At 55.6% G+C, this 21,033-nt stretch overlaps 1 protein-coding gene across 1 annotated transcript in view; it reads right to left on the reverse strand.

The window, feature by feature from the left end:
* SPTLC1 (serine palmitoyltransferase long chain base subunit 1) overlaps positions 1 to 19,596 on the reverse strand; it is a 45,026-nt gene extending 25,430 nt beyond the window's left edge. The window contains exons 1-5 of the mRNA XM_044266109.1: positions 19,506 to 19,596; positions 16,765 to 16,872; positions 15,018 to 15,112; positions 6,005 to 6,098; positions 5,400 to 5,472 (exon numbers count right to left, since the gene is read on the reverse strand). Of these exons, the coding sequence (XP_044122044.1) occupies positions 5,400 to 5,472; positions 6,005 to 6,098; positions 15,018 to 15,112; positions 16,765 to 16,872; positions 19,506 to 19,562 (427 nt within the window). The 5' untranslated portion in view covers positions 19,563 to 19,596. The remainder of the gene's footprint in view (positions 1 to 5,399; positions 5,473 to 6,004; positions 6,099 to 15,017; positions 15,113 to 16,764; positions 16,873 to 19,505) is intronic.
* Positions 19,597 to 21,033: the final 1,437 nt, after the last annotated feature.

The raw sequence follows: 21,033 nt of genomic DNA on the forward strand, positions 1-21,033 counted from the left end.
ACGGGGCGGGTCTGAGAGCGGAGGGCCCGCGCTGCTTCAGGCGGGCGGGCCGCAGGGGGGCCCCGGCCGCTCGTCTCTTCCTACGGGCTCGGAGTCCTGGAGTTTTCCTGCGCCAGCTGCTCCCTGCCTCTCAGCCGTGCCCCGTCAGGGGGTACGAACCCAGTCCCCCCCCCCCCCCCCCCCGCCGACCCTGTGCTCACCAGACTTTACCTTACTTCACCGGCTTTACCTGACAGCCCCTGCACGTCTGACTAACAAACGAACGGAGAACATTACTGGACTCCCTCCTCTAAACACTTCTTAAAACATATTTTTAAAAGTCCATTCTTTTATCACGACCTGACTGGAATGGGATAAGCAGTTCATTTTCACAATTCCGCCAAGACGCGTGCACGTGAAAGACCAAATGCGCCTCTTCCTGTCGGCCGTTAACATGGACACCAACACAGCCTGTTACGAAAAGCACGTGAAGTGCCGTTTGACGTCCATTCCCGAGACGTCACGGTCACTGCACAGACAACATCAACATCAGCGAAGTGTGGGACTTTACGGTAACGAAGTTGATGACTGTGTCCCGTGTGATCCTCAGAGCATCACACGGGGGCTTAGGTCCTGAGTATCAGACCTGGGACATCACCAACACGGAGGACATGACCCTGACCCTGACGGCCGGCCCTCTGACACATGCTGCCAGTGAAAGGTTTCGGGGAAGATCGGACAAGAACGAGGGAAGCGGCCACACGCTAGAGCACGGGGCCTCCCGCACCGAGCGAGGAGCTGCTCCTCCTCCTCAGCGCACTCTCTGCAGCGTGCCCGCAGGCCGCCCCCGGAACCCCCCCCCATCAGAATGAGGCAAGTCCCCCTCTGCACGTGACAATGGGGCCTCTAAATCAGGACTATCTACCCCAAATCTCCATGATTCAGTTAGCGGACGAGCCCCAGAAGTGCCCTCATCCAGTACCTCCATTTCAAGAAAACACCTGCTATGGACAAGAACTATTTTTGCTAAATGCAAACTTTAAGTCATTCCTTAGACTCCGCTTCACACGACTCCTTTTTACACTGACGAGCGATGGGAAAGTCAAACCATCTTGGCTTCATTTCAGGGCTTCAGCAATAGCTACGCAGTGGATGAAAACCGCATGTCGGAAACGTGCCCACCGTCGCGCCTACTCATAACTGCTCTTACATCACTGCCAAAAAGTGGTTAAGGAGCCTCTACAGTAAGTCAGTGACTTACCAATTCTTGCCTTTCCCAAAAGTCTAACAGAGACGGCCTCTCCCTCCTCGTAGCGGGAGGCACCGTGCTTTCGCTGAGGGCAGCCTCGTAGAGCAGGTTTTGGGACGGGCGGGTGCCCAGCGCTGCCTGACTTCCGACGTGTGACGGCTACTCTGAGCAATGACTAAACTCTCAGCCAAGGGAGGGGAGGCAGCCAGCAGGGAAAGCGCCAGGCCGCGCTCTCCCGCTCCTGATGTCGGTCTTCCGTGCAGACGAATCGTTCCGCCGGCGGCTCCACGGACCTCACCGAGAGCAGGCAGAGCACCGCACCCTCGGAGTCACCGCCGAGTGCAGGCTGCAGGGCAGAGGCCACGGACGGGGGTGCCCAGAAAGCCCTGTGTCCCTCCCAGCGCTCGCGGCCCTTTCTTGCACCTGCTCCCTAACCAGAACCTAACAGAAGGGATTCGAGGCCGGGAACCCACGGCAGGGCCTGGCCACGGCAGTCATCACAGGGGGTTCCAGATCCGGCCCCCCGCCTCACCAGGTGTGGACCAGGGCAGGCCTGACACTGCTGCGTGCCTCTCACTCAGGTCCTTCCTCTGTCAAAGAGCGAACAGTCAGACCCGCCTCAAAGGACTGTTACCAGAACCACGAGTCAATGCCCGCCAAACACTCACAGTAACACCTGGCACAGAAAAACCAATACACCGTTTAATCAATACTTGTAGGATAAAAGGCTGTCTTTTAAAAGGAAAAAAGCAGTTACACCATTTTCTAATTAAGTTGTCCAAACCCCACGTATTTAAGAACCTCATATTACAGTAATTTTTCCATTCGCCTTCCCTTTTATGTATCTCCTCTTTTATTCCACTAAGAGGTATTCTGGCTTTCTTGGTTGTCCTCCAAAGGAAAGTCTACAAAACAGTCAAACTTCAGAACAGTTTAGAAACCACCAACTACATTTTTTCTTAAGACGTCTGTATTTTGTGTTACATACATACTGTTTTCTTTTTAATCCCTGGAGACAAGGACAACTTTTCTTAAAAGTACAAATAATACACTTAAGCACTCATTAATTAGGACATAAACATAGGGCTGTTTTCCAAAACGTTTTTACATGCAGCATCTTACGTGATTCTTGCCAAAACATTCTAAGCTGTGCAAACCAGGACCGTCCCCTCCCACCCTGCCACAGCAGTCCCGTGGCGGTCGGCAGGAAGTGGCAGGGCTAGGAATGTTATGACCAAATGTTCCTCCTGATAAAACACGCAGGCATGACTCAGTTGACTGCTCTGAATTAAAGAAAGAATATATTCTGAAAAATAAACTGAACGATTTACTTGTTCACTAACGGCTCCTGAACGCAATTAAATGCCACCATCCTACACCACAAAATCCTGCCACTAACTGTACTGGGACTTAGTTTAAGAACAAAGAGTCAAGCAGGCCCCGTGTATGCAAAGCAGATACTGGGAAACCGGTGATAAGCTCCAGCAAAAGAGATCTGAACGCATTCAAGGAAAACCGAGAAGCTGGACAAGACGAAGTGTCCAAGCGTGCAGCCCGAGCCCTAGAGGAAAGTCCTCTCTGCGACCTGAGAGATCCTCGTGCCGTTCCCAAACACACACTCTGACAATAAAATAAGAAGCTGGAAAAGTCCTAATCACATGGTCCTGACGAGATGACCAGACACCTTGAGGAGTGCTACTTGCCAAAGGCAGAACATTCAGCCTAAGAAACTAGATGAATTTTAACTCAACCGTCGTTTGACTTTTTTTTGGGTCAAACATCGAATGTCATCTAATACGTTACTATGAAATAATAAAAAGGAGAACGTTTTACTGAAGAAATTTATTTTTACTAGTGATTCACATTCATTTCTGAAAAGCTGAGAAAAGAGCTAAACAAGGAAGTCTCTTCATTTTTTTAAGTAGATGCCTGAATGTATTACTCCCGGGGAAAACAAGAGGACAGTAAAAAATCACCTTTCGTGGGGGCCCTGGTGCTCAGCTGAACGCCCGACTTCTCATTTCGGCTCGGCTGAGCGTCAGGCTCTGCGCTCAGCAAGGAGTCTGCTCAGGACCCCTAAAAACCCAAACCAATTTAAGTTTCAAACTCAGTCCAACAGCAAGGTACAGAACACATGCAGGCTATGCTGCCACTTTTGTAAAAATAGCAGGAAAATGTATGTACGGAAGTCATTTGCATTCGCTGAAAAACGTCCCCGGAGGAATCAGTAAGGAACGACTCACAGTAGTAGCTCCTTAGTAGCTGCCTCTTGCGGGGGCCGCGGGGGGGTGGGGGTGGCTGCAATAATGGTGGGGGAGGAGACAACTTTCACTCTGTGAACCTTCTGAAGCTTGTATCATGGGCTGAATTATTCAGTCAAAAATACTAACTAAGGGGGCACCTGGGGGGCCCAGTAGTTAAAGCCTCTGCCTTCGGCTCAGGTCATGATCTCAGGGTCCTGGGATGGAGTCCCGCATCGGGCTCTCTGCTCAGCAGGGAGCCTGCTTCTCCCTCTCCCACTTCCCCTGCTTGTGCTCCCTCTCTCGCTGTCTCTCACTGTCAAAGGAATAAATAAAAATATTAACAAAAGAGAAAGAAACCGTGAACCAAAGATCCCGCGTGTGGAAGCCCACGACCACCGCTACTGCACATTCCAGTCCGCGGGAGCCACACACCGAGCTCACTGGGCTATTTTACCGGCTCTGGGAAAACTGGTTTCGAAGAGTTGAAACCCTTCTTTTTCGTGACTTGATTCAGCAATAAATCTGCTATTTTCTCAAATTAACTCCCAAGCAGAAGCCAAGGCCACACCTGCAAATAAAATTCCCTCGAAAGAAATGCTTTTATGAAAGTAATTTTTTAGCCCCAGCAAGCAAATCGTAGAAATTCTTGTTGGTGAGATGACAACAAACCACCCATGAAAAGCGTCTTGCCTTGCTCTCCAACACTACTCATCCAGGAAACAATTCCTTACCAGTCAAGAGACGCAGACAACCACGTCTGCACTAGACTAACGGGGGGACTGACCGGCGCGCTCCAAGTCTGGTCCTGCCACAGGGCTGGCATCAGAGTACTTGGCTCCTCCTTATACGGCTGAAACTCACGAGCTGTGTGACTGTGAGGAAGTCACGTAACCTCTCTGAACCTTCCACGCCGCTCTGAAGGACGGGGATGCCGCAACACAAGATATGTCAGACCCGTTCCAGCTTAAAATACTGGGACACCTTCTCTGCTGTCTGTTTCCGATACCAAGGATCTAACACTAAGCCAGCTACGGAGTACAGAAAGGTCTCCCTCCAGTAAAAACACCTTCACCGTTTCAGACAGACACACGCACGCACAGGCTTGGACGGGGAAACTCGGACAGAGACGGAAGCCATCTCCCAGGCTCTAGTTTCCCCACAAGCTGCCGTGTGGAAGCCAGAATGTTCCGTCCAGTACTACACTCACGTGAACGATCATTTAACAACGTTCTCCCTGGGGACTCGGAGTTGGGGACTTCGTCGTGTTTGGAACCACACTCATCCTCAGACCCAGCTGGTCGCCAAGGACCCTCTTCCTTCCAGAAAGAGCCCCATCACCGATCCTTCGCCACCTCCCACCCCACCTGTCCCGTCTCCCTTCCCGCAGGAGGCGGCTGTCCAGCTGGAGCCATCCCCCGGCCCCCTCACAGCAAGGCTCGAGCCAGGGTCTGGGCTCCCAGCGGAAGGTGGGCAGAGCCATGTGCAACACCCCGTGCCTGCCTCGAGGGCTACTGCAGCCACGCGGCCCGCTCCTCCACGCCGGCCCCCGGCTGCACCCTCGCGGACAAGCACAAGGACGGTGGGCTTGGAGGAAGGGCACGGGGAAGAAGTCGGTTCCTGCACGACTGTGAAGAGAAGCGCCATCTGCGGCAGGACCCGTCCCCTTCAACAGGCAAGCGCGACGGAAACAAACCGGGTCTCCTCGTGCCACGGTCCTCGGGGCGCCTACGAGAGCAGCTCGGGCTCCACCGGGCTGAGGAGCTGGCCCCGGGCAGCAGGTCCTTTCCTCCACGAGGACCAGGGCCCCTCCCACGCACGGACTCACCCACTCAACGCCAGTTCCTCACGAATCTCTTTCCCGAGCTCTGAAACTAAGCTGAGCCACGTTCGGCGCGCGTGCGTGGTGTGCAGGAGACAGCGGTACCTACCAAACGTGCCGTAGAACCCTCTAGGTCCGCAAGTCCCCACGCCGTACTTCTTCAGAGACGCCAAAGCTGCCGCCTTTGTGGGAGAAAAGTCTGGTCTTAATGCTTTACCTGCAGGGCTCCCAACCGACGCTCCCCACTCGTTACCCCCTCCCGCCGCCAACTATGCTCTGTGCTCTCTCAGAAGTGCGGCGATTCTGACAGGACACGAAGGGCAGATACGTGCGAAGATGGAGGGACAGACCTTAAAATGGGGAAAAGCGGCGTTAGTCTCATCGCCCAAACACGGCGGACTCAAGGCCGTTATGACTTTGGCGTTCGTGGGCAGAACTCTTTCCTCCGGACGGCTCACCGTCCTCCGGGACACAGAGCCGTTCCCGAGGCCTCCGACTGTGACTGGGGGCTGGCTCACAGGGCTCCCCGGATGTTGCGGCCGCCAAGCCACAGCACACACCCTGACTGTCCGCCTCTGTCAACCCCCGTCACAGCTCTGCCAAGAAAGAGCGACGGCCAGTGGCCAGCAGCGGGAGCCCCTGCCATGGCTACTTGGTCCCTTCTCTCCTGCCCAACGCTGCCGGTACCCGGCGGGTCCGCACGGACATACTCACCTTGACCCGAGCATTATCCAACAATCCCAGGAAATTAAAGGAGGCGAAGTTGACGCATTTCTTTCCATTCACCACAATGTTGTGGCTTGGGGGGCTGGGGAGAGAGGACAGAGGTAGATTTGAGCAGACACTCACATTCCAGGGCTCGTGCTGTCCCAGCCCCCTGGGGCCACACGACACAGAACTGATCTCACTGTCCCCGGCCACACACCGGTCTCCTGGTTCTCTGCTCAACCTAACCGAGGAACCATTTGAGATTTCTTTCTTTCCAGAGACAGTGTGAGTACACGCGTGGGAACGGGGGAGAGGCAGAGGGAGAGAGAGAATCCCCAGCAGACTCGGAGCTGAGCGCGGAGCCTCAGGCAGAGCTTGACCTCATGACCCTAAAACCATGACCGGAGCCTTAATCGAGAGGCAGCCGCTTCGCCGACGTGGTATTGATGAATCAGCCACTAGTTTTCTTATCGGGCTAACTTGTAGTGCTTAGAGAAGAACAACAACAAACAAGTGAGCTGTAAGTCCAACACAGATAAATGGACAATCGTTGATTTTAAAACTCATTAAGAAAGAAGTAGCTGAATGAAATGAAGGACCTTGGGAAAAAATGTGGAGTAAGACAAAGATGAAGGAAATATAAAAACATCAAAATCAAAGCAAGAATGGACAGAAAAGGTCTGGCTTCACAGTTAAATAGCTTGAAAATACACGTTCACTACAGAAAGACCCGACAGCAGTCAGTGGGCAGTCAGTGGTCTAGGTTTCCCAGTCCTACAGTCAGCGCTGGAATGCTGCGTAAGGAGGATCCCGCCCCAGCCCCGGGGAGGAATAAAGCAACAGGGTGGCCACTGGCCCAGGAGCCCAGGTCTCAGCTAGGCTGGGACCGGAGACGGGCTCTTGAGACGACCACAAGTGCTCTGCTAACGCCACATCCACAGGAAGACCAGGAAACCCTGCTCTGGGGCCAGGTTCCAAGCACTGGTTTTCCAGGAGAGAAACAGACGAGTCAGGCAACCTGGGAACGAAGAGAATGACCGCCGGGAGCAGGTGGACCCGTACAGCACGCGGGAGGCCTCCGGGAAGAGAGCATGGGGCGCGCCTGCATTCCGGCTCCTCCTGGCTTCTGGAGCTCGGGGAAGCTCCCTAGAGCCGTGAGTCTCTGCTCCTTCATCCACAAAGTCGGGAGAGAACCCGCCTCTCCGGAGAACGGCTCTAAAAGGGCCTGGTCCGTAAGGGGTGCTCTCTAAATATTCCTTCCTTCTTCCCTACGGCCTCCAGGGCTGCTCCCTCCAACCACCTGCCCTGACTCTGAACCCACCGTGTCATTCAGTGGCCTTCTCAGGGTTCCCGCTCCTGCCAGCACGGGGGCGCTGACGCTCAGAAAGACAAAAGACGGAGCCCTTGTGGGGACGAGTCCGTAGTCAAGGCTGATGCTGGGAAAGTCAAGGCCGTTCTACGAAAACTAATAAGCAAAACCAAAACAAAATGAAACAAAAACACTAACAGAGAAATCAAACCATCCAGAAAAAGTACACCCCAAACCGCTGAGCACAGCTGAGAAGCTGTCAGGGGCGGCATGACGCAGGAGCCCCGGACCGCGTTCCTGTCGGCACCTGGAGCAGGGCAGGCGCAGCTGCGGCAGAAGCGGAGGGTTCCCACCGTGCTCCGCGCAGCTCTGCAGGGATGTCACACCGGCCCTCACCATGAACAGCAGAGGCCGGACCCTTGAGGCTCTCGCCGGTGCAAACACAGCCAAGCTAGAAAGACAGCTCCACGATGAAGGAAGGCATCAGAGGACAGAAGGTGGGAAATAAAGCCCTTCCCACCCAAAAGCCACAGCCTCGCTACTCGCGAGAGTCAGTGATTAGAAAGTGAACTCAGAGACACGGAGGACAGTGTTTTAACAGAAGGAGACCGGGATCACAGGACCGCACGGACGACGGGCTGGTGGCAGCGTGGGAGCAGCTCCGTAGAGCAACGAGAGACTCCGAGCCCACGAGAGCCGCATGTGTGCGAGCACCTGGCGAATGACGGCAGATGCCCCGCAATCACACCCACTTCATTTTCTATGGAGCAAAACAGAGTTGTATAAACACACACAAAGGTGAATTCTAGCACATTAAAAACCTAGAAGATACTGTGGAAGAGGTAACAAAAGAAAATGTGGAAGAATGTCCTTGCGACGCCGTGGAGTACGGACAAGTCCTCCCACACACACAGAGCGAGACCAAAATGGATGAATCGGAGTCAAAATTAGGAATTTAGTTGGGGAGCCGGGGGGGGCTCAGTCAGTCACGCGTCCAACCTGTGGTCTCAGCTCAGGTCTTGGTCTCAGAGTCGTGAGCTCAGGCCCGGTGCTGGGCTCTGCACCGTGTGTGGCGCCTACTTAAAAAGGGAGCGACGGAGACCCTGGTTCGGTGACGACACCGCAGACAAAGCTCACAGATGGGCAACACCTACCGCACGTCACCGAACCGAAGGTGCCATCGCCGTTTTTAAAGGACGGAGAGCTGTGCTGATGAAAACGGGGGACATTTTCTCGTGGTCTCACAATTTCTGGGCTCACACCGAACGAGCGGTTCTATTCGGCATCTCACACACACATTCTGTCGCAACGAAGCGGAAGACGTAACAGAAATCCGTCAACACGTCCCTAATCTCTCCGCCCGAGCCCCGCTGTTCGCTCCGCGCCATGGGTCACGGACCCACGGGCGCGCCGACAGGACTCGTCTCTGCGGCCAGGAGCCCCGTGTCGTGCAGGGCGCTCCCGCGTCACGGCCGTGCTCACCCGACAGCTTAGTGTCTCCCACACTTCAAACTCTGATGCCGACTCTCTCCCTGGACTGGACACAGAGCACCGCGCTGAGAGCGGGCCGCGGAGGAAAGTCTGCGAGGCACAGGGAGTCGGGCTCATCAAGACGCGCCGGAGTGGGGTTCCTGGGTGGCTCAGTGGGTTAAAGCATCTGCCTTCAGCTCAGGTCATGATCCCAGGGTCCTGCGATCGAGCCCCACGTCAGGCTCTCTGCTCAGCAGGGAGCCTGCTTCCTCCTCTTTCTCTGCCCGTCTCTCTGCCTACTTGTGATCTCTGTCTGTCCAATAAATAAATAAAATTAAGACGCGCCGGAGGGCTGCAGGAGCAGGTGACGACACGCAGAGGCATCCACAGGCATCCACAGGACAGGAAAACCCTGGCAGCTCTGAAGCAGATGACATGATACTCAAAGGCTCAAATACTCAGAAAAATACAAAATAAAACAATGTTGCCCAGCAGGGCTGTGGGGAACTGGGTCCCCATATCCCCAGTCAGGGGAGCGTATTCGGGTGCACCACCAGGCAGGGAAGCCCCGACAACGGAGGCCGACACAGCAGGCGGGAGGAGGGAGCGAGAAGCACATCCCTCCCTCCCCATCCTGCCTGCGCTGCGCGAGATCTGTTACCCCTTAATGCCAGCTAACGTCTGTCTCACTGCTGGTTCGTCTGCCCCAGAGGAGCTGCGATTCTGATCCACTGCGTGTGCTCACCACACTCCTGGGACACGACGGGCACCCAAAGAGGTGTTCAAAACAGTGAGTGTGAATAAGTAAGAACCAGAAGGAAGTCTGGAGCACAAAATTAAGAACATACATTCACAAAACGCTAAGATGCATTTCCAAAGGTAGCGTGACAGTTAACACTGGGAAACCGCACGGAAGCAGACTTGGGGTGCTGGGGGGAGGCCGGGGGGGAGGCTGGAGGGGCGGCTAGGGGAGCGGCGGGAGGGGCGGCTGCGGGGAAGAGCAGCGCGGCTCTATGCCCGTCACAAGAAGAACTGGGGATTCCAGGCCCCTCCCAGAGGAAGGCATCTTCGACGGCAGCCCCTAACCGGGAGAGAGGGGCACAGCGTCTCCTACAAGAGACCCACCAGCCCTGCGGCTCAGCCAGGGAGAAGCCGTCACCGCCCCGGACTCTGGCTGGCCCCCAAGAAACCTTCACTGAACAGCCCCTGCCAACAGCCTCCTCCCTCAGAAAACGGCATTCCGCTCCCTTGTTGGACTTGCCTATGTTTTGCCCTAACTTGCTGGTCCCAAATTGTCATTTTCATTCCCAAATCAACCCATTTTTATTGGTAGAAGTAACTACTTTTAAGGTTAACAATACATGCATAATAGAAACAGAAAGAATCACTTCAGGAATCCAGACCTACAGGACATCAAGCGATGGCCGAAGCTCAGTGGAAGGGTCTCAGCAGGCAGCCGAGTGGGGGGTTCGCGGGAGGACGAAAGGGGACCAGGCGTAAAACACCGACCAGAGTGGGACGGAGGACAGGGTCAGCACCTGCGCCCGCAAGGCCCCACGTGGAGAAACGAAGACGGAGCCCCCGCCGCGTCAGAAGACGAGCCTCGGGCAGAGCTGAGGGAGAAGCGGGGCCGAGCAAGCACCGCCTGCGGGGAAGCACGAGCCCACACGTGCGCGTCACACACGTCTGTCCCTAAAGGCGTGCGGTCAGCGCGACCCGAGAGGCTGCTCAGGCCAGGTCCCCGGGACCAGTGAGAAGGACGACTGCTGACGGACGATCACCACCACTCACTCAGTCTGAAGAACTCACTGGAGACACCGAGTTTGGGACTAAAAACCCAGGCTCAAGACAACTAACAGCGCGACCCGCGCAGACCCGTTCGCGGGCAGCGGAGGGTCAGTCACACGTCCTCCGGGCTGCGCAGTCCCTGCTCGACTGAAACCTGAAGGTGGCCCCCTTCGTGTGACGGGGCTGCAGGGTGACTTACAGACGGGGAGCCGGGGCGGGCGGGGCAGGGCGCAGCTGCTCTGTGCCCCGTCCAGGCGAGCCCCGTCCTGGCTCTTCGGGAGCACAGGGCACGGGGACACGGTCACGGGGCGGTCATCTAAACTGGCGCCTTCTGCGGGCCAGTGATCCTGACCAGTTAGCTACGGTGTCTTCTTCAGGGAAGACCGGAACGAGCCTCCCTCTTTCTGGTCAGGGCATACGTTAACCTCCACGGGGCCCAGACCACGGAGCCCTGGTGAGGCCACGGCACAGGCACGAAACCGGAGGGCCAGAGACGGAGCCAGTGCTGTCGGTGTGCCTACCACACGATGACGAAGAGCAGGGCAAGGCCGGTTAGATCGGATACCTGAACCGGACCAGCAGCAGGACTCACACTTCCACAAGCAGGTCAAGAATCCCAAACATGAGCAAAACAAACCAGCAATGTTTAAGAACCTATCAAACAGCCTTATTCCAGGAATTTTAGAATTACTTATGAATAGGAAAACCTACCAGTGGCCTCTGGTAAACAGAACAGAGTGAACAAAACCCGTCAGCCTGCGGTTCCTTCTAATAGGACAGAAGACGCCTCCAAGGTCTAACAATCTGACGCTGCCGAGCCCAGGACAAAGGGAGGGACGACTCCTGGCAAACGGACAGGTTGTCTGTGAGAAGTCACAGACCAGAGAGCGAGCTGCACGTGAGCCGGCGGTGAGCGGCTCAGCCGCTGCTCCTGGAAAACGACCCCCCGCCCCCGGGGAACAGGGCAGCTGGAAATCTGGGAAGCAGCAGCCACTCGCTCAGATCCCCTCCCACTCTGCAGAAAGACAGACTTCCTCCCTGGAAAAGCCCGAGTGTAACTGAGACCCACGGACAGCCACGGCACGGCGCCGAGCCGAAAACAGGAATCGAGTACAAATCCGCAAGATGAAAAATGGGACGCCGAGCCCTCCTCCTGGAAACCAGGAGGAAACCTGCAAAATCTCGGATCAGGGAAGGATTGCAAAACCAACACGGAAGCACAAGCAACAGAAGAACAAAACAGACACTGGACTTCATCACAATTCGGAACATCTGTGCTTCCAAGCGCACTGCAGAGAAGCGACAAACCCACAGAACGGGGAAACATCTGCATGTCGTATTTTTGATAAGGGACTGGTATCCAAAATATACAAAGTGCTCTTGTAACTCAATGATAAAAGACAAATAACCCAATTAGAAAATGGGCAAATGACGTCAGTAGGTCATTCTCCAGAACAGACACGTAAACGGCCAATCAGCGCATGAAAAGGTGCTCAGCGTCCCTGGTCATCGGGAAATGCAAACCCCTGCCACGGAGGGTGCCACCCCCCACCCAGCAGGATGGTCACAAGAAAGACAGTGTTGGCCAAGACAGGGAGAAATCACGACTCCCATGTGCTGCTGGTGGGAGTGGAAAGGGGCTCAGCCACTCTGGAAGACAGACGGGTGGTTCCTCAAAGTAGGTTCCCACACACCTCAACAATTTCATTCTCAGGTGTGTATCCAGGAGAAACAAAGTCGTGTGTCCGCAGAACAAATGTGTACACGGAGCCACCAGGGTGGCTCCGTCAGTTAAGTGTCTGCCTTTGGCTCAGGTCTTGACCCCGCGGTCCTGGGACTAAGTCCCTGGAGTCGGGTTTCCTGCTCAGTGTGGAGTCGCTTCTCTGCCTCCCTCTGCCCCTCCCCTACTCATGCGTGCTCTCTCTCGCTAATAAAATCTTTAAAAAAGGTGAGATTAAATAAAAAAAGTACACAAATATTCATGAGAGTTTATGCACTCATGTAATTTTTCTCCTTTCATATACTACCGTGGAAACAACCCTAACGACCACCAACTGATGAATGTGCAGTAGGATACGTTCAGAGTGAAATACTGTATTATTCAGACACAAAACTGACACAAGCTACTACGACATGACAAACCTTGGAAATGTGATGCTAAATGAAAGAAATCAGATACAAAGGGCCACATACTGCACGGTTCCTTTAAAGTCCAAACCAGGCAAACACACGGAGAAAGTAGGGTAGTAGGTGTCGGGGTGAAGTAGATGGGGAAAGGGGCGTGGGGGTGAGTGAGCATGGGTGTGCAATTTCTTTCTGGGCTGATAAAAATCTTCTGGGGGCGCCTGGGTGGCTCCGTGGGTTAAGCCTCTGCCTTCGGCTAAGGTCATGATCTCAGGGTCCTGGGATCAAGCCCCGCATCGGGCTCTCTGCTCAGCGGGGAGCCTGCTTCCTCCTCTCTCTCTCTGCCTCTCTGCCTAATTGTGATCTCTGCCTGTCAAATAAATAAATAAAATCTTAAAAAAAAAATACTCTGAAATGAGACGGTGGCAATGGTTGCACAACTCTGTGAACATACTAAAACCCACTCAATTGTGCTGAATTAAAAGACTTAATTTCATGATCTGTGGATTAGGTCAATACGGCTATTACTGAAAGGAAAAACCTCTCCAAGTTAAGTAAATTCACTTACTCTTGTGTTAACTCAATACTGAATGAATAACACTAGTGCGTTCACTGAAAAGTAGCTACATTTTTTTCTAAAGATTTTATTTATTTATTCACCTAAATAGCACAGCTTAAGAACAGGCCTTGACTAGAGCGAGCCCTTTACCTCCTTGTCCTTCCGAACTGCGTGGCTATTTGCAGTTCTGTTCCTCGGTGTGAGCTTGTTTAACTGATCACGTCTGACCGACAAAGGAGGTCGGGTTGTGACCAGTAGGGCGCTGATGTGGCTTTGTGGGAAAACCACCGTGTGCCTGGTGTGTCACTCTGGTCTTTCATGTCCTACAGTAAAGCCGTGTAATTTTCTTCGTAAAGACTGCTTGTCTTGGGGTGCCTGGGTGGCGCACAGACACACCGGCAGAGGAGAAACAAAGCCAGAAACAGACCTGTTGAAGGGCATGCACTATACAGAGAAAGGGAAATCTCTACTCAGTAGGTAAACGATGGACAAGTCAATGCATGCCGGGACAGCTGACCACCGTACTGACACAGGCACATTCGACCTCGGGGGGCAGGGAAGGACTTCTTAACCACGGCACGGCTGATGAGTAAGTCCGAGTGCAGAACGCCTACAAATTCCGCATGACCACAGCAATGCACAGAGGGAAGAAGGCAAACCTCCTTTCCATCAGCCCAGGAGCGGAAGGACACAGAGAAACATGCTGCATCACATTTTTAGACAAAATACTCAGTCGTTTCATGGTGTCAAGGATGCGTGTTAAAAGTGTAAGTAGAGGACACCTGGGTGGCTCAGCTGGTCAGGTGTCCGACTCTTGATGTTGGCTCCTGATCACCGGGTCTTGAGTTCAAGTCCCGCACCAGGCTGTGTGCTCAGCATGGAACCTGTTGGGGGTTCTCTGTCTCTCTCTGTCCCTCTCTGTTCTTGGGCATGCTCTCTCTCTTTCCCTCTCTAAAATAAAGAAATGAATCTTTTCTGTAAAAGGTTTAAATGTAAGTGAAAGACATCTGCCAACTTCATGAAAATGGTCGTCCTTTGTGGGTGTAAGAATAAGTGGTAGATGGGAAGGCATTTCTTAGCTACAACTGGAACGTTTTATTTCCTTCTTAAGGTAGATTTGAAATAAAGATAGCAAAACGTGAATGCCTGTTTATCCTGGATGGTGGGTATACATGGGTCGGGTATTTCCTATAAACTTAAAATACTTCTTAATTTAAGAAAGCAGACGTGGTAAAGCAAAGACAAGCAACAGAAGAACCGAACACAAAGACAGATCAGACCTTGGAGCAAGTGGGGAGAGAGGAAGCCCAAGGAAGGTCAGTTTCAGAACTCGAACTGACAGAGTCAAGTGCTGCCGTCTGTGCCGCCTGGCTAAGCAGAGCGTGAGCGCACGACTCACATCTGGCTACGAGGGTAACCCACAACCCATCTAAAATCAGAAACAATGAAGCTGAGGAAAAGCAGGAGCACTGCTTTTCATTTCGAGTCTCACTATTTGAAGTATTACCAGGAGCACATATAATTTCGCAAAACAAGATTTTTGTTTTTTTAATGGAAGAAAGGGACAAACTGCAATGCTCAACCTAGAGACCGTAAAACTGTCCGTACGTCCTTAGCAGAGTCCTACGGCAGGCACTAAAACAGTTTCTGAGCTTCCAAGATTTCTCTGTTGTATTTTTGCTAGAAACACTACATAAACCTCTGTATGTTTTGGCGAGTTAACCCACAGGAGAGCAAGTACACATCCTTCAAGAAGCAAAGCACTTTACCCTGAAACGATGTTGTAGTTGAGAGCAGGATGGTCTTTCGAGACAGGAGGAACGAGAGGTTCCGGCTGCCACTCTTCAATCAATTCTTCCTTTTCCTGGGGGAGAAGGAAACAAAAGACAGCAGGTGCTGGTCACCAGACAGTGACTGTTTTGTTCCCACACTTCCGTTAAAAGCAACCAGTAAGTTCCTTATCTGTTCCTGAACAGCAGCCCATGAGGCCACGTCACGCACACCGTCCACCTGTGACCCGGGGCCAGATGTCAGAAGCCTCTCAGGACCCCGCTGTATTCAAGAGACTGCAGATCCGTAAAACCAAAGGACACTGCATCTATGTTGCCAGAAGTCAAGCTTTAAAAACAGTTTTTTTTCCTTCCACAGCTTTTAGGGTAAGAGGTCCGTGATTACTAAATCTTGCTAAGTTCAGCTTTCAGAGGACGACTCTAAAGTCACGTCCAGTCATTCTCTAAGAAATGTAGGTATGTGTGGACTGCCAGCTTTATCAACAAAAGCTCCAAATACCAGGAATGACCAACTGCTTACAAAGCTGAGCTAGAAACCAGCCACCTGATCCTTTACAAGTTCAGAAATGCCAAGGGAAAAAGCGGAGACAGGACCTCTGCCCCGGATGGCCCAATCCTACGGCAATGCTATCCAGAGTGCTCCACGGCATGCTAATCCCACAAGGCAGTCGGAACAGAACGGTGGGGGAGGGACGGATCTGTGGTCAAGGTGAGGGCATCTCTCCAGACACGTTCAACTATCCACTAGCCTGAAGGCTATGTGAAATCCTGTGATAAGACATGCCCTATTCTGCTTCAGCCAGGTTTCCCAAATATACTTGCCCTAAGAACCGTAGGCTTCATGTCCTTCGGGGGACACTGCCTGACTGTCCTACAATGAACATGAACGAGCAGGACGGCGGCAGCCCATCAGCGCAGCGTGGGAAGAGACCACCACACCGCTGCCTTAATTCCGCCCCATCTCCATGCTGCACCCAGTGCTATCTTGTGAACCAAAGTTGCAGAGATTTTCATGGAAAAACCGTTCTCTCAGTCGCGGGTCTCTCTGAGCATCCTGGCCCAACGCTACAGGGGCCGGACAAGGGAAAGGCCCGAGGGACGGAAACCGTGGTGCGATCAGAGCTGCTCTTTCCTCCTGCGCTGGGGTGACTTTCCGAGGTGCTCCCACTGAAGGGAGGACGAGCTTCTTTTCCACAAGCCTCTCATCCTTCCAGTGAACGGGACGCCGCATGGGCAGTGCCGCAGTCCCCTAGACACTTCTGCTTCCTAAGGTTGCCTGGCTTGGGCTCGGGCTGGGTCCCTCACCACAGAGAAATTCAGTTTGAGGTGGGGAGGTGGGAGGATTATTTCCTACTCCGAACTTCCTTCGTGAAGAACCCAGGGAAAACTGTCTGGGTTTCAGAACCAGTGGTGTTCTCCTGAGCAGCTCACATCACCATGGGCGTAGATCATCGAAATCCTGTCGCTGCCCAGGCTTCCCTCCTACCATCTGCCCTAACGCTGCTGCTTCCCTAACGCAGTGCAGCGTTCTGGGGCGGGGTGCCCTTCTGGGTGGCTACTTTACCCCTGGCTTCTCCACGTTCTACTTCCCTGATATTTCCTTTCCCTTGATTGTTTGCACGATAGAAAGTATTTTAACATATATAGGTGAGCCACCACCAGTACTTTTTGGAAAGATGTACCAACTGTAATCACACAGTGAATAATGAAAGATTTAATTTCTTACCTTGACTGTAAGATCAGATCGTTCTTGTAATTTGTACGTTTTAGAGAACAGAAGTCTGATTATCCAGAGAATTAGAATGCCTTCCAAAATAAGGTGGTAAGCAGGAGCCTAAGAATAAGTCAAAAACCAAAAAAGAAATAAACACAAAATCTGCACATAAATTGTGATGCACTCATGTATCGCTTCCCATGACCTTAAACCTATTGCTTCTTAACATTTATTTTCAGGGCGTCTGGGTGGCTCAGTGGGCTAAGCCTCTGCCTTCAGCTCAGGTCATGATCCTGGGGTCCTGGGATCGAGCCCCACATCGGGCTCCCTGCTCAGCGGGGAGCCTGCTTCCCCCTCTCTCTCTGCCTGCCTCTCTGCCTACTTGTGATCTATCTCTGTCAAATAAATAAATAAAATCTTTTTAAAAAAGGAAGATTTATTTTCAAAACTCCTTTCATTTCTACTCATTCCTCTCACCATAATAGCAATTTCTTCTTCACACGAAAAATTTCTGATAGCACAGCTTTAAAACCACCATAGGAAAGAAATCTAATTCTTAAAATAAAACCGGATGTCGGAGCCCAGCGCGTGGAACGGTATCAACAACCAGATCGGTCGGATACTGCACGTTTCCACTGGTGGGAAAGGACAGCAACCGACCCGTCACAGCTCTGCGAGCCTTCTTGCAGCCCAGTGAACCACGGATGAGTCAGGAGAGTTCTCCGACAGTTTCCACAGCTCTCGGCGTTTTGCACATCTTCCTCTATTTTCTGTATCTCTGATAAGGCTCTTTAACTCCTTCTTGGAACATGACTGAGAGAAAAAGACTTAATAAATGCCTAAAGGAATGGCAGGATTTTCCCCTACAGCAGTTCCCCACAGTACGCAGCGTGTTCCACGTCAGCCGGCACAAAGACACCTCATGGAAATGGTCCACGCCAGGTCCTCCTTCCGCTGTACGTTTCCAGGATGAAGGCTGAGCGGGCTTCTGTGTTTTGTACAACCAGACACACTAAGTGCGTGCGGAAGATTCCAGACAGTGACTAAACCCCAGCCAGCTGCAGCGTGACCGACCCCAGTAAGCTGTCCCTGAAAGCCGTTTAGAAGAGGAATTTAGAACAGTAAATGCAAGTTCTGTGCGAACGTCAGACAAGAAGAAAGTGAAGACTATTCACCGAACCCTGAACGGGGAGACGGGAAAACTGCAGACACCTGGTCTGGTCGGTTAAGTCCTAAGTGGATACACAGTTGTGTTTCCAACCACACACGTAGGTTGCATGCACACACTCGTGCTTCCCTCTGGGTGTAGGACTCCTCCAGTTCTGTCCACCAGCTGCAACAAAACGGAGCAGGAACGGAAATCTCTCGCTGAGAAGATTTCTAAATACACGGGTTCCCCTTGAAACCACTCACTTAAGAATAAGGACTCCAGTGTAAACATTCTTTTGGTTTTCTTGGGACATCCGGGTGGCTCAGTCACTCCGGCGTCTTCCTTTGGGTCGGGGTCATGATCCCAGGGTCCCGGGACCTGGACCTGTGTGTGTGTGTGTGTGTGGGGGGTGTCCTTGCTCAGCGGGGAGCCTGCTTCTCCCTCGGATGCTGCCCCGCTCGGGCTTGCTCTCTCTCTGACAAGTAAATAAAATCTTTAAGAAAATAACATTCTTTTGGTTTTCTCGACACTTGTACTCCAGTAGGCAACTCGCTCTACAAAGAAATCGTCGTAAGAAAAACCGGAATACTAATACTAGTGCACTAACCAAAACCACACACCTGGTTTTTTTCCCTGGAAATGCCCCGTCCAAGACCCGCTGTCGGTGCTCAAGGGAAGCAGAGCACAGAACACGAAATTGTTCATTTAACTTTTTTTTAAAACGCCCACGTCGGGCGCTTTTCTCTCCGTGACTGGAACGCGGACCGCCCTGGCCACCGCGCGCCTCACATCGGTTCCGTGAGCCGGTTTTCCGGGTTCCGAGAGGTCCCGCGGGGAGCAGCTGCGTCGAGGAGACCCAGGATGCGCGGCCCCGGCCCGGGAGCCCCGCCGCCCGTTCCCGGCGCCTCCCCCGCGCCGCCGCCGTCCCCCGCACAGCCACCGGGCGCAGAGGCTGGTAACGCCGTCCCGAGTTCCGGGCCCTGCCCCGCTCCGGCCCCGAGGCTGGCGGGCGGCCGCCGCACCCACCCCGCGGGAACAGCGAGAAACGCTCCCGGCCCGGGCGGCGGAGCTCGGCGGACGCCGGTGGGGCGAGCGCTCGCTCCCAGCCGCGGTTCCGCTGCCCCCGACGCAGCTGCAGCCGCCGGCCCTTCGGGAAGGCGAGCGCGCCGCGGCCCGGAGCCCGCGGGGAGGCCGCGTTCACGGGGCAGCAGCGGACGCGCGAGGAGCGGCGACGACCCCGCATCCCGTCCCGCGGCCGCCGGGCCCGCTCGCGCCCACCGCAGCAAACGCTCCGGCACTCGGCCCCGTCCCCCGTCAGCTCCCCGCGGCCGCCGGACCGAGCTCGCCCACGCAGCTTCGCCGCCCCGACCCGCCGCCCGTCCCCGCTCGGGAGCGCCGAGAGCAGCCTCGGCCCCGCGCCCGCCGCCCGTTTCCTTCCCGGCGCCGAGGGCGACCCTCGGCTCCCGCGCCCGCCCAAGTCTCCCCGCGAGCCCGTCCAGCCGGAGACGCCGGGGTCGGCGCGGGACGCAGCGGGCCTCGCCCGGGACCCGTCGCCCCCCCAGGACCCGGCGCGGTCGCGAGTCGCTCGGGCGCTCGGGCTCACCTCGTAGAGCGCCTGGACCATCTCCACCAGAACCCACTGCTCCGCCGCCGTCGCCATGGTCAGCCACCGGCGCTTCCTTCCGGAAGGCGGGTCTCAGTGACGTCACGCGGCGCGCGGCGCAGCCCGGTGACGTAAGGCCTGGGGGTGGGGCTGGCGAGCGGTGGGGCGGTGGGAGCGGACCGCCTCCCGGCGCCTGCGCGCTGGAGGAAGCGGGCGGCTTGGGCCGCGGAGGCGGTGGGAGTCGAGCTTGGGGTCTCCCCGGCGGCCGGGACGGGCGGGGGCCGGCGTCGTGCGGCCGTGCTGGGGCGGGACGCGGGCCGGGCTCCCGGGAGGGCGGCTGACCGTAACGCCTGCCCTGCGCTTGTCCCTTCTCCGGGACAGGCGCAGCCCACGAAGGCTCTTCCGGAAAGTCACGGAAACGCCCGAACCCGAGAGCCGCGCGGTGGCACGTGCGCTCGGCCCCGACGCCGGCTCCGGTCTGCGGCTCCGGGTCTGCGGCTCCGGGTCTGCGGCTCCGGGGCTGCGGCTCCGAGTCTGTGGCTCCGGGTCTGCGCGGGCGCGTCGCGGTCGCCCCCCGGACCTTCCTGCGCGGCCTGACCCCGGCCGGCCCTGCCTCGGAGCGCCGCGTCCCACGCGCGTCCCGTGCCGGTGCCCGGACGCCCCGCAGCGACCGCTGTGTCCCCGCGGCCCCCGGTCCGCCAGCCGGGCTCGGCCGTCCCTCTGACCGCGCTCCCGGCCAGTGCGGCCCCGGGGGTGCGGCCCTCCCCGCCGCGGGAGCGCAGCCGGACCCCGGCTCCCGAGCGGTGCGCCCCGTCCTTCTCCGACTTCTCGGCGGCGGTCGGAGACGCCCGCGGCCTTCTCGTCTGGACGCGTCCGGTGGTCCGCGAGGCTCGGCCACTGCTCCGCGCGCCCGGGAACCGCCCGTGTCCCTCGTGTGCGCGTTTCTGGCCGGCGGCTGTCGTGGCCCCGCGGACCCAGGGCGCTTTCCGCCGCCGCGGGTCTCCTGGGGCTCCCGCCTCACCGGGGACGCTGCCGCCCACTTTCTTTCTGGCTGTCCACGCGGGGTCTGTCGCGCCTTCGGGACTTCATGTCGCGCGTCCCAGCGTCCCCGACGGCCCCTGCGACGCGCGTCTCCGCGGGACCCGGGGTCCTCCGAGCCGGGTCCGCCGCGGCCGCGCACACGGGCCTCTCCGGGCCCACGTCCTGTCCCGCCCCGCCGCGGTCCGGCGCCGCTCGGGCCTTGGGCGGATGGTCCGGCCGCACCCCGGCCTCCGTCAGCAGCGCGAGTCCCTTGCCTTGTGGATGGTCCAGGATTGTCCCGAGCCGGGAGGCTGAGTGTTCGTGCCCCACCGCGCCCGCTCCGACGTCCCCCTTTCTTCGCGCATTTCGCGAGGATCCGCGGGACCCACCGCACCTTCCACGCGTTGCTGGGAAAGCTCAGCTCATTCCTCGAGAGCGTCTCCGGCTGCTGCTTCTTCGGACGGCAGGACGCAGAGTTCGCCGCCGGCCCAGCGCCATCATCGCCTGC

This window comes from Neovison vison, chromosome 9 (genome assembly GCF_020171115.1).
Source record: "Neovison vison isolate M4711 chromosome 9, ASM_NN_V1, whole genome shotgun sequence".
NCBI classification, from domain to species: Eukaryota; Metazoa; Chordata; class Mammalia; order Carnivora; family Mustelidae; genus Neogale; species Neogale vison.